This window comes from Lissotriton vulgaris, chromosome 9, assembly GCF_964263255.1.
Source record: "Lissotriton vulgaris chromosome 9, aLisVul1.2, whole genome shotgun sequence".
NCBI lineage: Eukaryota > Metazoa > Chordata > Amphibia > Caudata > Salamandridae > Lissotriton > Lissotriton vulgaris.
Genome location: NC_141697.1, coordinates 872,448,348 through 872,462,715, shown reverse-complemented (window position 1 = coordinate 872,462,715; position 14,368 = coordinate 872,448,348). Strand labels below are relative to the sequence as shown.

Sequence of the window (14,368 nt, the reverse complement as noted above, 5' to 3'; positions counted from 1 at the left end):
GTGCCATATTCCTGTAAATATTGTGCTCTCCTGCTCTCTCCTCACGCAGGGCAGAATTTGCGGCTGCTGCACTGCGCTGTGTGACAAACTAGTAAATCTGGCCCGGAGGGTGCTTTGAATAAAGAGGGCTTGAGGCAAAAATCACAATTTGGTTGATGGGATATTGTAATTGTGTGCGTTTGACGCATGAAAATGTGATTGTATGCACATTTTTGTGTATAACATATAACACATCTTTAGGTTGCGTAGGTAACAATGCAATATTGTACAGTGCAACTCCTTGAAAACTATTTCGAATTTCACATTTGGCTGTGATGATGACTGTGGTGGCACGAGGTTGGGTGCTCAAGGATTTCTGATGGAGATTATGTGATGCTGAAACAAAAATGGATGGACTGATTAACTCCTTCAATGCTGATGTCGGCCCCCAGCCGTCATCAATCACGATGGTCCGTGTGCTGATGACGGCTGGGGGCCGTCATGAACCCGCCCACTCTTCAAAACGGCCGCACAAACGCAGAATCGCGGCAGAGCCCAAGGGGTTAAGGGAATTTAATTCAAGGCTCTGGAATCGTTCAGTGTAGCGCCCTGAAAAGGAACCCTTATTTTTTAGGAATTTTGGATGTTTGAACAATGTGATAGGAGACCCTCTTGTTTCTGTGAGAGTTGGCACCAGGAATACATACCTGCTTTTGAATCGAGAGCGACTTGAGGGCTTATAAAATAATTGAAGTTGCCAGGATGAAAGATTATTTTGCTTATTTCTACTTGAACAGCTATGGTGAAAGAAATCTGCCAACGCATCTTATCCATTGCCAGATGTGGTACCTGTTTTTACGGACGCTGTTAGAAACCCTTTCTCAAACTTTAAAGACACACATTGAGCCAGAAAAAAATAGAAAACGAGGAAGAACAACAATGCTAATTTAGAATCATTGTCAGCTTTATTAATACTCGATAGTGGGAAGTTGATACACGTATTATAATCAGTAGCTATGCAAATTGTGCAGTGAATCCATGGAAACAATGTATTTGATCAAGATCATTTTCATCACTCGACCTTAGTTAAGTAAGGAAAGTAATTTCATACATGGCAGCGAATGCAACCCACACCATATTGTTACCAAGAGGAACCATTAATTCCTAATTATGATATATAGCATTTACGCTAGGACTGAAATCATATTAATGATATATTCCCGCAGGAGAGGGGTTTCAACTATGGGTACTACTGGAGTCTTACATTTGGTGTCCTCACCCTGACAATAATTTGAACTGCGTTGTAAATATTAATTTGTCATGCCCATTAGGGATTAAAAGTGAGATCATACATGATCTCAAAGCCATCGCTGAACATGTAGAACTTGTGGTCATTGGCGTTGTAGTTCAGGCTTTGCACGGGTTCCATCAGGGTTTCCATCATCATGCTCATTTTCCTCCCTTTGTTTGTTTTGGTGTCAAACATGTAGAATATCTCCTGTTTACCTTTGCTTACTGGTCTAACAGCGTACATAGCGCCACACATCATGAAGGCATTCGAGACCTGTGATCTAAACACAGTGGTGGTCCAGCTCTTCACCACACCAAAGGTTTTGACATCTAGCTTACTGATAACAATGTTGCCAGAGCTCTTATCCGTAGCGTACAAGACCCACAGGCCCCGTTCATCTGAGGCAAAGTCCATGTCCTGGTACGCAACACTAGAGTAGGAGAAGCGGTTGTTGTAGGCTGCATTGGGCAGTGTCTTCCGCTCCACAGCGCCTGTTTTCAAGTTGAAGCGACACATGTCCCTGGTGTTGTAGCAGTTGTAGTAGAAGAAGTTGCCATGAACGGTCATTCCACCGCCTTGACCTCCTTTGGTGTGGTTCCATTTGCCAGTGCTTTTCATATAGAGAGACAGCTGCTTGTCCGTGGGGTTCCGGTACATCAGGAAATCATTGTAAGAAGAATAGTGACGGAAGGACTCCAGGATTCGCCCATCGATGTTGAGTGGGGCCACCCAGTACAGGTTCTTTCTTGCAGGAGGCACAGCGGTGTCCCTTCCCCAGCCACCATATTTGTGGTTTGAACCCTTCCAGTTGAGCTGCACCAAAAATGGCTTCCCCACATGTGCCAGACCGTTGTGGTCACAACTCCCTAGTTGGAAATAAAAGCGATAAAATAGTCATTACAGGAAGGTAAAAGTGACATGAATTAAAGTATACAATAGGACCCCTTACACCATAGGTTCATTCAAATGATGTCCTATGACTCAGCCCAGAACTTGGATTGCAAAATGATGAGCATTTCTCAAGCCTCCCATGGCTCCCATACAAAAAATACATGACAATAAAAATCAACATAAACGTACTCGGGTGCATGCAAGGGTTTGTGTTGTTTTTCTTGGCTGTTTCTTGTAAAGACTTTTAAAGTGAATGTAGAATATTTTACAGAGCCACAGACATTGTTATAACTAGACCCCTTAAAAAATTCCTATATGTTATAGAGAAGAATCTTTCATAACTGTACTGTAAGTTTACAGATATCAGCTTCCAAGAGCCCTCTCGAGGGAACTGTCTCAAGCCTGACCGACCTCCATGTCATACTTGGGACACCTGAAAAAGAGTTGACTGGCCTATGGTGTGTAATCCAGCTGTGCCGAAGGGCTAGTCTGACAGATCAGTATGTGGGCCGGTTGTTTAGTTGTTGTGGACATGTTTTATGGTCTGATCAGATTTTACTGCATCATTCCTAGGACGCCACTGTGCCAAAACCTTATGCCTGCCTAATAGCAGGCATAAGTGCGACGCAGTGCAATAGGTATAGGCCTCCCCATGCAATGCTGGAGTTGTGTCCTGCTTAGGACACAACTCAGCAAAAAGGGAGTTTTTTCCAGCGACAGAAACTTCAGGATTCCTGAAGCATCTGTCAATCCTTGCGACATGGAGCGCCATTCAGTAAATACAAGGAGGGAACAAGGAAAGTGTTACATCACGGTTTTACCGTAGCGATGCAACACTTTTCGTAAATAAGACCCATTGTGTGTTAATTCCCCCTATTGGAGCGGTGTAAAAACAGGTAATGTGAGCATGGAAGGCAGATAAGGCTGTGTACATGTTGGAGAACTGTAGAAACTATCAATTAATGAAATTGTGTCATAAATGAGCAAATGTAGTGGAGACCAAAATAGGCATAAATGGGCCTGATCTATGCCAGGGTTTCAGAATATTCATATAAAAGTAAAATGTATACAATAAATCTACATGGAACATAGTAGTAATCCTGAAAATTGGGTAAGGCCTACATTGAACACTGTGCTAATTGGCCATAATAGAAGGTGGCAGTGGCTACTAAGAGTGGCGTCAGGGACCCTGGCAATGTGTGTTCACTGGGGAAATTTGTAAATTGCCTATCCTTTTCTAATAATGGGATTTTCAGACCAGGACAATGTATTATACGCAGGCATTGTTCAGTTTACGCAATATATATTGAATTGGGGCATTCTTGCAACTTTGCTTTTAGCACAGTGATATAAAATGCTGTCATGTTTTGCTGGCTGTAAATGTGATGCACTAATATCAAGCCGGACATGAAATATTTATTTACTAAGCATTGACTGTGGCCTCCTATCGTTGGAGATGCTGCGCCTCAGAACTTATGATAAAGATATGGAAGGGAAACAGCATTTACAACGCTGTAAACATAACGCGATAACTTGACAACACGGTGGTTATAACGACTGCGTTGTTACCATCGTGCCATTATATCGCAAGTCGTAACAACGACTTACTGTAGGGGGCGTGCAGCACCAGGGAATGTGTTGGAATTTAAATCTAACACCTTCCCTGCTGTTGCACAAACTGGAGTAGGAATCGTAATTAATACTATTCCTAACTCCAACACGCACCGTACAGCAAGTCATTGTTAAGAATTGAGATGTAATGGCACGTGTGGTAACAACGCGGCAAAATTAGAAATTGTTTGACAGTACAAATATCTCAGAGTTTTATTCACTGACTATTTGTGTTGGTAGGAGAATTGGAACATTGTCTATCGTTTGGTGAAGATACTAAAGTAATAAAAAGTAAAGCAATTTCAGAAGTTAATTCCTTTAATAAAGAAAATTGTTATATGGCTTTTATAAGCAATTCGCAAATGCATCACTCCCTGCTTTTGCCTATGTTTAAAATAGTCACCTGAGTTTGCCAGTTTTTAAAGACTGTGGGCCTGATTCACAGAACTAACTTAAGACAAAATCCTAAACCTACTACTATTTTGATATTCACAGAAGGCACTTACTCATTTTGGTATTCACAGAAGGCACTTACGCATTTCGGCATTCACAGAAGTTAGGAGTCCTAACTTTAGGATGCCTAAATGCCTTCTGTGAATACCGAAAGTCTTAAAGTTAGGATTTTTCTCAGTTTAGGAGTAGTAAATTTAGGACTCCTAACTTTAGGACTCCTAAACTGAGAAAAATACTAACTTTAAGACTTTCGGCATTCACAGAAGACATTTAGGAGTCCTAAAGTTAGGAGTCCTAACTTTACTACTCCTAAACTGAGAAAAATCCTGACTTTAAGACTTTTGGTATTAACAGAAGGCATTTAGGAGTCCTAAAGTTAGGAGTCCTAACTTTACTACTCCTAAACTGAGAAAACCCTAACTTTAAGACTTTCTGTATTCACAAAAGGCATTTAGGAGTCCTAAAGTTAGGACTCCTAACTTCTGTGAATACCGAAATGAGCAAGTGCCTTCTCTGAATACCAAAGTGAGTAAGTGCCTTCTGTGAATACCAAAATGGTAGTAAGTTTAGGATTTTGTCTTAAGTTAGTTCTGTTAATCGGGCCTATAATTACGTAATTATTGTAATTTATGGATGTTAATGGTTTATGGGTATTAGGTTGCCGAACAATTATTTTTTAGTATGAAGGCAAGAGAGATCCAATCAGTGGGAGGAAATAATAATAGGAGCCAAATGCCTGGCCTCGAAATGGTTTCTGTGAAGACATGATATCTTTTTAACAACGCCACAAATGAAGTCAGAAGATGCCATATTAACATAATGCTGCAGGAAAAATTTATGGCAAGCAAGACGAACATATAATGGTGTAACTTTTTTTTTGCCCGCCCCGACTTCTGTCACACCACAGTGGAAAGGAGGTGGCGGATGAGGAAAATGATAACCCCTTTCCAAAATTTGGGTGGTGAAGCATATCTTATGTTCCCATCTCGACTAAAGGTAATAGATAAGGGGCAGACTAAGATTTTCTTCTCTGAGATAAAAGCACAGGAGTATCTCGAGGAGATCAAGCAAAGAAAAGAAGGCACAAACAACATGGCGGTTGCGCTACTCAGGACAAAAAAAGCTTAATAATAATATGTACTTTTTCATCACCTGAAAGGGGGAAAAAAAAAAAAAAAGTAATGCTTGTGTGAAAGAAGATAGCAATGGTATGATGGCATAAAGAAGTAGATGGTAAACAGAGCAGGGGGGCAGGGGGGGAGTAGCGAATGGCACCTGGGGCGACAGCTGTCACGCATAGGTCAGGACTGACCTATTTGCCTGTAAGGGGGGGGGGGGGAGGAGGGTGGGGGAGGGGTACAGGGCACTTGGATGATTTTTGTTTGAATATCTATATACAGGGAAGATTTCATGAAATATGTAAATTGCAATGGATGAAGAGTTTACTTTCGGAAGGAGATGATAAGACACGGTGTAGTGAAAATGGTAACTTGTTGGGACAGGTAACTGATGTACATTAATGGGTACACGTATAATCACTGTAAATGTTTTTGGATTAAATGATCGGGTTAAGAGGCAGCGTATGGCAACGTGGTTAAGATCTCTAAATGTGGATTTGGTGTGCCTCCAGGAAACTCATATAGAGGGGGGCCAGGGTTATTTGCTAGATCAGCTGGGATATCAAGTACTATCCTATACTAAGCAGGGTGCAAGGAATAGAGGGGTGGCAATTCTGTCCAAACAAAGGGATCTTACAATAAGAAAAAACTGGAAGATCGATGGGGGAGGTGGGTCATTATAGAGTATAAAATGAATGAGGAGTGGGTTACTCTAGTGTGTGTATATGGCTCAACGGAAGATGACCCTGAAATTTTTGAATTTTTGGACTTGGAATTGTCCACATGGTCACCAACTGTAATTATAGCTGGAGATCTAAATATTAACGGTGCAGGAGGGCTTGGACTGATGGCTAACACGGGGTATCAGGGTAGAAAAAGGAGAGTTTGGTCTTCATTAGGTAACCTTGTAAGGAACAATGCACTGATGGATGTGTGGGGGACAATCTATCCTGATAAACAGGGGTTTACTTATTATTCAGCACCACATAGGGTATGTGCTAGGCTTGATTATTTCTTTGTGTCAAACTCCCTTCAATCAAAAGTGAAAATTGAAAAGCTACCACGTATAATTTCTGACCATAACCCTCTAGTTTTAACAGTAAGTTTTGGCAGTAAGAGACCGGATCGTACTTGGACATTTGAGAGGGGGCTGTTAAAGGATGAGGCATATATAACCCATATGAAAGAGTGGATTACTGATTTTTTAAATATCAATAGAGGTAGCACGGAAGCTGGGAACATCTGGGATGCATTTAAGGCAGCTATTCGGGGGGAGACACTAAGTTATAGTGCAGCGAGTAGGAGGAGGGAAAGACAAAAAGAGGAAGACCTTATCAAAGCGGTGATAGAAGCAGAGGATGAGTTAACTAATAACGTCATAAGGGGGGCTTCTCTTGATCAAGTATTAATAAAAATAGCTAAGGCAAAGATGGAGGCGCAGGAGAGCGTAGCTAACAAAGCTGCTAAAATATACTTAGCAAATAGAGAGAGATGCTAAGAGTTTAATGAATCTGTGGGGCGAGCTTTAGCTATAAGAACCAGGCAGAATGTATCTATCGCCCAAGTGCGAGGGGTTCAGGATGAAGCTGGAAGAGTAATCTCAGAAACAGAGGGTATAAGAGAAGTATTTAGAAAATATTATACCTCATTATATAATCAAGAAATCCAAACAGACATCTCTAGGATAGGTGATTATCTCCGAGATGTTCCAGTAACTACGCTATTGGAGAATGAGGCAAAGGGATTAGAAGAGCCTTTGACTTCTGACGAGATCTTTATTGCCTTGACCAGCCTGCCATACGGGAAGGCTGCTGGACCTGATCAGATCCCAGTTGAATTTTTTAAGACTTTTTGGGACATAATTAAACAGGATCTTACAAATACAATGCAGCAGGCGCAGGGGGGGACCTCTATCCCGAAAAGCTGGGCAGGTGCCGATATTGTCATAATTTTGAAAAAGGGTAAGCCAACTGAACAACCTGGATCATACAGACCCATAACATTAATGAATGCAGATACAAAAATATACTCAAAGGCATTAGCTCTTAGAATAGCAAAAGTAATTAATAGACTTGTTAGCATTAACCAGCACGGGTTTATACCGGGGAGAGGCACTATCCACCATATACGAAAAGTTATTACCCTCCTTGATGTTGCAGAGGTAACAGGAGACCCGATAGCGATTATGTTATTGGATGCTGAGAAAGCTTTCAATCGGGTCTCCTGGGACTTTTTATGGTTTATATTGAGGAGGCTGGGCTTTGGAGAGGCTATGGTGAGAGCAATTTAGGTACTATATGAGAACCCAACTGCTCGCATTCGAGTAAATGCAGGATATACTCTTCCATTTAAAATAAAAAGGGGAACGCGGCAGGGGTGTCCCTGCTCCCCTCTCCTGTTCGCCCTATACATGGACCCGTATATACACCGTATACAATTAAATAATAATATCTGTCCAGTAGATACATATGGAACCCAGTGCAAAATGTTGGCCTACGCAGATGACGTTGCAATTGTGACTACTAAACCTACTGAAGCAATGGCAATGGTCGAGATCGAAGCCCAGCAGTTTGGAGAAGTATCAGGTTACGCTCTTAATACTAGTAAAACACAGATCATTAAAAACTGTAAAGCACATTGTTTAGATAGTCGGGTGGTAGAAACTGGAGTTTATTTAGGGGTAACAATTACAGCGGATCTAGATAAATTAGTGGAGGTAAATATTGCACCTATAATAAGCAAAGTGAAAAAGGAACTAGATAGGCAACATAACATACATTTCTCAATAGTAGGACGAACAAATATAATTAAAATGATTTTCTTAACAAACTTTTTATACATATTTCGAGCTATACCTCTATTATTTGAAGCGAAATGGTTCAAAACATTAGAGCATATGATAAATAGATTTGTCTGGTCGCATGGAAAGACCTGAAGGGCATTAAGATGTATGGCTTTACCAAGGGAGCGTGGTGGATGGGCCCTGCCGGACTTAAAACTATATTATTGGGCGGCATCCCTTCAATGGATGGCAGGATTATTAGGAGGGGGAGAAAAAGAAGGACAAAATCAGTTAGGAACTTTAGCAATATATACATTGGCTCTAGGAGATCATGCTGAGAACCTTCTCTTGAAAATTACTGATCATAGCTATTACAGAAGGACTAAATTTAAAACAATTAAAGCAGCACATAGAATTTGTACATCATTTGCCAAAAAGTTTGGACTCGGAAGATACAATGCCTATACAAGGTTTAAAGGGAATCCTAATCCCCTGACGAAATATTTGCAGGGGTGGTTTTTAATGAGTGGTTAAGTTGTGGGATCACGAAGGTGGGGGATATTATGGGAGCACAAGGGGTAATGCAATTTAGTGACTTACAGGCAATATATGGGCTGGATACAACCCATTTCTTTAAATATCTGCAAATAAGAAGCTCTATCAGGACAAAAACTGGAGGGGTGGAGGGATTTAATTTAAATCCCATTTTGGATATTATAGAGAATGGCACAGAGGGTACAATAAGAAGATTCTATTCTGAGTTGATAGAGCATCAACCTGATGATTTGGATAAGTTTGAGAATAAATGGATATAGAAACTGGGGGTTGAGAAGAATTGTTTTTATAGATCATTGGAATTGGGCCAGAGACTCCTATGTTCAGCACCACTTCAAGCCCAACATTATAAGACTCTTTACCTATTATATCATACACCTGCCAGGATAGCACAGTGGGGTGGTACAAATGGGATTACCTGTCCAAGGTGTGACAGTGATGAAGCTGATTATACTCATATGCTCGCAAAGTGTACTCATCTGAAACTACCTTTGATGAAATAGAACTATTTCTTAAAAACGCACTGAGGATAGAAATTATACTTACTCCAGCAGTGGTGATGCTTGGAATTAATCAGAGTGCTTCCCACGCAGCTTATGAATATTTCATATTTTTAGCTATGGCTGTTCTGAGACTATGTATTACCACAGCCTGGCTGGACCGCACACCACCCACATTTCATCAATGGTTAATGAAGTTATTGAATATATATAATCTTGAAAAAGCAATTTATGCTAGGAAAGGTGCAACTAGTAAGAAAATAGGTAAGGAAATATGGGAACCTATTCAAAGATGGAGAGATATAGATCCAGGGTAGGAGTTACTAAAAGGTGCGACTCAATGATTTATTTATTCTGTTGGATTGAAGATATTATATGATTTGTCTATGTTCGATGAAAATATATTGGGATTGTAATGCTAATGTTTATGTCTTTAAAATGTATAGTTTGAGGCATACTTATGGATTATATAATTTGGATTTTATATTGTTTTACATTATCTTTATTTGGTTTCTTCTTTTTTATATATGTTAATTTCTAATACCCTGTATGTATTTTGTGTGCCCTGTACCCATATAAAAATGGGGGAAAAAAAGTTAATAAAAATACTTTAAAAAAAAAAAATGATGGCATGCATGACAGCTGCCATCTTTCTTTGCTGTACCAATTACAACCCCTACAATTTTACATCATACACTCAGGCCCACTCTTACATCTTCATAAGGGCTTGCAGGAATGCCGCAGTTAGCATTCATTAAGCCAAACCTGAAAAGGTTATAGGGGAATACAAAAAAGACAAAGGATGATTAAAATTACAAAGAGTATGGCGTTTAAAAAGCTAATAGGGTGATATTATTTACATATGATGTTCCTCAAGGTTCTATACTTGCACCCACATTGTTCAATCTCTATTTAGAACCACTGGGAAATCTCCTAAGTAAATCCGGGATCCACTATCATCTCCATGCAGATGACACTCAAATATACCTCAAGGTTTCCTCCACTCACAATTTCTCCATCCTAAGCTCTACTCTCGACTCCAATCAAAACTGGATGTCAACTCATCAACTGATTCTGAATCCCTCCAAAACTGAATTCCTCCTATTCTCCTCCTCACTTTCTCCTCCCCCGGTTCAATCATGGATGGATCAGATGAATCTACTTAACAATAAACCCATCATTGTCGACAGCGCAAAATACCTTGATGTCATACTCAACAAAAAACTCAATCTAATCTCCCACATCAATTCCATTGCAAAGTCTGCTCGATACCAACTGCGCCTTCTTTGGGGAATTCGTCGTTTTTTTCCCGGAGCAAGACCTTAAAACCCTGGTGCAATCACTGGTCCTCTCCAGACTGGACTACTGCAATTCTCTTCTTACTGGCCTCCACAAATCCCACCTGTCCCCCGTTAAATGTGTTCTCCATTCAGCAGCTCATTTCATTTATGGGGCCAAAAGAAGCGACCACATCACACCGATGTTATCCACCCTCCGCTGTATTCCCATCGAGGCTACAGTTATCTACAAGATTGCCTGTATCACCCACAAAGCCTTGCACTCCTCCTCTCCTCGCTACCTTGCGAATAAACTGAAACTCTCTGGAAGCTCTAGACCATCTCGTTTTGCAGAAAATTTACTGCTTGAACCTCCCACTTTCAAGAAGGAAAGAGCGATGGCCCAATCCTTTTCAGGTAACGCAGTGAGAATCTGGAACTCACTTCCGCCTCAGCTCCGGACCACCACCTCCTCCCAGGCCTTCAAAACGGACCTCAAAGTTCTCATCCTCCAAAGTCACCTCCAAATTTAATTCACGCCCTCTCTATTATCTGAAGGAAGACATCCCATTATTGAAAATTCTATTCTTCATGACTATGGAAGTGCCTTCCCAGTGTGTTCTTGTGGTTGGAGTGTTTGTCATTTATTGTAGTATTATCCTTGTACCTGGGTTTGGTACTCTTTTGTAACATGCACATGCCACTTTTCTCTTGTAACAAACTGTTTGCTACCTCTCACATTTTGTTTGCTTTAGATACTTGACAAGTGCCACCATTGCCTACGTAACGTTTGTTCTTGTGCTTGAGTGTCTGCCATATATTGCAGTATTATACCTCTAATTGTACTTTGTTTTCTCTTGTATCCTGCACACATGTCACTTTTTCCTCCTGTATTGCACCGTTTGCTAACTCATGTATTTTGTTTGCTCAAAATTGTCACTTTTGCCTCATGTAACTTAACGTTTGCTTTTGTAATTTGCTCACTTGTAATTTTCTCCTCATGTATCATTACTGTTTTTGTGAAGCGCTCTGACGCCTTCGGGTAAAGTCTGCGCTATATAAAAATGCATAAATAAACTTAAATAGAGCTTTTTAGAGAGGTGACGCAAAACCGTAACCCCGATATGCAGTATATTACGATATACTTTGCTAAGCCCAGGAGAGTATACTGTGATGAGTATTGAATGTGAAATTTATTGTACAACTCATGGTCACATCTATGAAAGTCACACTATTCTTAATCTTCTTGACTGAAACTCCTTCAGAAAGCTCTGAAGATTCAGGACCCTTTGCCTTTGTATGCCACCTAACCAGTGGCGGCTGGTGACATTTGAAAGTGGTAGGGCGTAAAAGTCGTGGATGAGTGTTATGTTGCAAGCTAAGGAGGTGGCCTGACTATGGTGTTTAAATGCAAAGTGCATCACTATCACTTCATAAAGCACGGGCCTCTTTTAAGTTTTTTTTTTCTTCTTGACATTTGTCACAATTTGGAATTCTGCTCTCATGGGATAAATGGCAGATTACACGGTGTAGTATTTTTATCCCCTGTACACACACACAGCCCCGAATAGTGTTGTTTCGTAATATTGCCTATGCCATGAAGTCAGCCTGCACAAATGTCAGGGAGTTGTTAAACAAACGACTATCGTATGTTGAGCCTTTTAATCATGTAATTGCGCGAAGTTAAATCCTCCAGTACATCTGCGGTGCCAAGAGTGAGCTTTAGCAGCAAGGGACAAAAAAAATCAATAACTCCTTAACGGAAACCACAAATAAGCAAGAGATCAGGACACAGAAGGAAGCAGCAGAGGAGCCCAGGTCCTCCCCCGCCCCAGTCCCTGCTGCTAATTTACAAACAAAAAGTGGGGGAGCGCACACGAGTACACATAGGAGCTCTCGCCCGGGAGGCGTCGTCAGCACCCTGCTTACTTGTGCATGCAGCCGGGGTCAGGAGCCGGGCCTGTGAGTGTCTGATCTGGTCACCTGATAGCGTTCGGAGCACACACGCAGCGGGACGCTCCCCGGGGCAGAGCGCAGGGCTCCCGAGATGACACTGGACCTTGGCGTTAATTGACCTGGAGGTGTGAGGGGCCCCCCCTCCCCGCACAGACACCCCCACCCCCACCCCACTCTAATCCCCGCGCCAGGTGGGCCGCCTCCAATCCCTATCTTCAAACAAATGATGAGCAGCAAATGGCTTCCACTAGCCTTAAGGTCACAAATGCTGAAGAGACGTGAAGATGTAAAGGGGTGTTGGGCGGTTTCTTAGCGGCAAGATCGAAGCTGCAGAGCCCCTGCATGCAATCATGCACCCTATGACTGACGTGCTGTCTATGCAACTATAAAGCGCGCCCTACTTATTTCCACGCCAAACAATCTCAGCAAACAGGTAAAACGAGGCCTGATGTGGTAGACTGTGTGGGACTTCGAAAAATAATCATGCACCTTAGGGAATATAACGGTCAGTGTGAATGAACCCTCTTGCTTAAGACACATAAGTTGACCAACCGATCAGAATCGCTGCTTGCTCAAGCCGAATTGTGGGCTCTTACCGGTGCCGATTCATGCCTGTGACCTTTTCACAGCAACTAGATCTCTGTAGTGGGTGCGAGAACTGTAGAGCCAGGCTAGGACCCCATACTTGTAGATTGTAATACCCTGTGGGTGAACAGCCTTTAATGGAGGGCTCTAATTCGCCGGCATTACGGAGGGGGTTGGAAATGGGGTCCTGAGGGGATGAGGGGGGAGGCGGGAGGGGTTTGGAAACAAACGACAACCTATATATTTTAAATAAAATAGTATAAACTTACTTACCATCCGGTCCAGAGACTCCGTCCTGATTCCCGCCTCCTCGTTTTCAAGTCCTGTCCTGCGCTGCAGCATGTCATCAGGAAGGCGGCGCGACAGGCAGCCTCCCTCTCCACTGCCGCGTTTCTGATTGTTGAGGCCGGCTGCCCCAGGCTACGTAATTTTCTCTCTGTATGCTGCTGCAGCATACAGAGAGAACAGGCCAGAGTTACTCGAGGGCAGGGGGAGTGGCTTGGGGGAGTGGCTTTCCCACTGTTGGTAATACTGTCTGTTTGGGCGGCCTCAGGCTGCCCATACAGTCAGTATTAAGAACAGTGGGCAAGCCACTCCCCCAAGCCACTCCCCCTGCCCTCGAGTAACTCTCCCACTGTAAACACGGATGTTCTGCTTTCTCGCCCTGCGAGAAGGCACAAACAAATGCTAGTTATCATATTATATAACTTATATAATATGATAACTAGCATTTGTTCTGCCTTCTTGCACGGTGAGAAAGCAGGGGGGGCGGCGCCCAAACGCCCCCATAGAAGAACCGCCCCTGCACCTAACCTTCTGCGTGTATTTTCAGAGGTGACACATACTTTGCTGCTCTGACACCCTCACTCTCAAATTATTTCCCCTCCACCTAAAGTCCATCCCTAATCTGATCTTCTTCAAAGATGCCATGCTTCTTCATCCACTTTCAGGAAAGACCAATCACCCTAGTCCCCAGTGAATCTCCCTGGGGGTCAGACTCCTTCTTCAATGACCCTCATAAGGAATTGCCATGTTATTTGCTTTGGAATTACTAATCACTAATAGCTATACACAGCAAATTCTGTATATGAATGAATAACACAATTTAAAAAATAAATAAAACATGACTGTGCAAATCAGTCTGACATACTAAGTCTACTAACCATACGGGACGGAAGGTGTTTCTTCTGTGTTTTTGGAAGTCGTCTCACAGTCATGGAGGCGTTTCTTGAGTGAATCCATGTCTCGGCGCACCTGCATCAAGTTGTTCTTGTCAAGCGATTCCAGCTGATTGACCATGTTAGATATGTTTTGAACCTTGTAGAAAAATTACATGGATTAGAAGAAGAATAATGACATTTACAAGTATT

At 42.0% G+C, this 14,368-nt stretch overlaps 1 protein-coding gene across 1 annotated transcript in view; it reads right to left on the bottom strand.

Moving 5' to 3' along the window:
• Positions 1-922: 922 nt before the first annotated feature.
• LOC147692407 (olfactomedin-like) overlaps positions 923-14,368 on the bottom strand; it is a 32,525-nt gene continuing 19,079 nt past the window's right edge. The window contains exons 3-4 of the mRNA XM_086936783.1: positions 14,162-14,315; positions 923-2,136 (exon numbers count right to left, since the gene is read on the bottom strand). Coding sequence (XP_086792909.1) covers positions 1,307-2,136; positions 14,162-14,315 — 984 coding nt within the window. The 3' untranslated portion in view covers positions 923-1,306. The remainder of the gene's footprint in view (positions 2,137-14,161; positions 14,316-14,368) is intronic.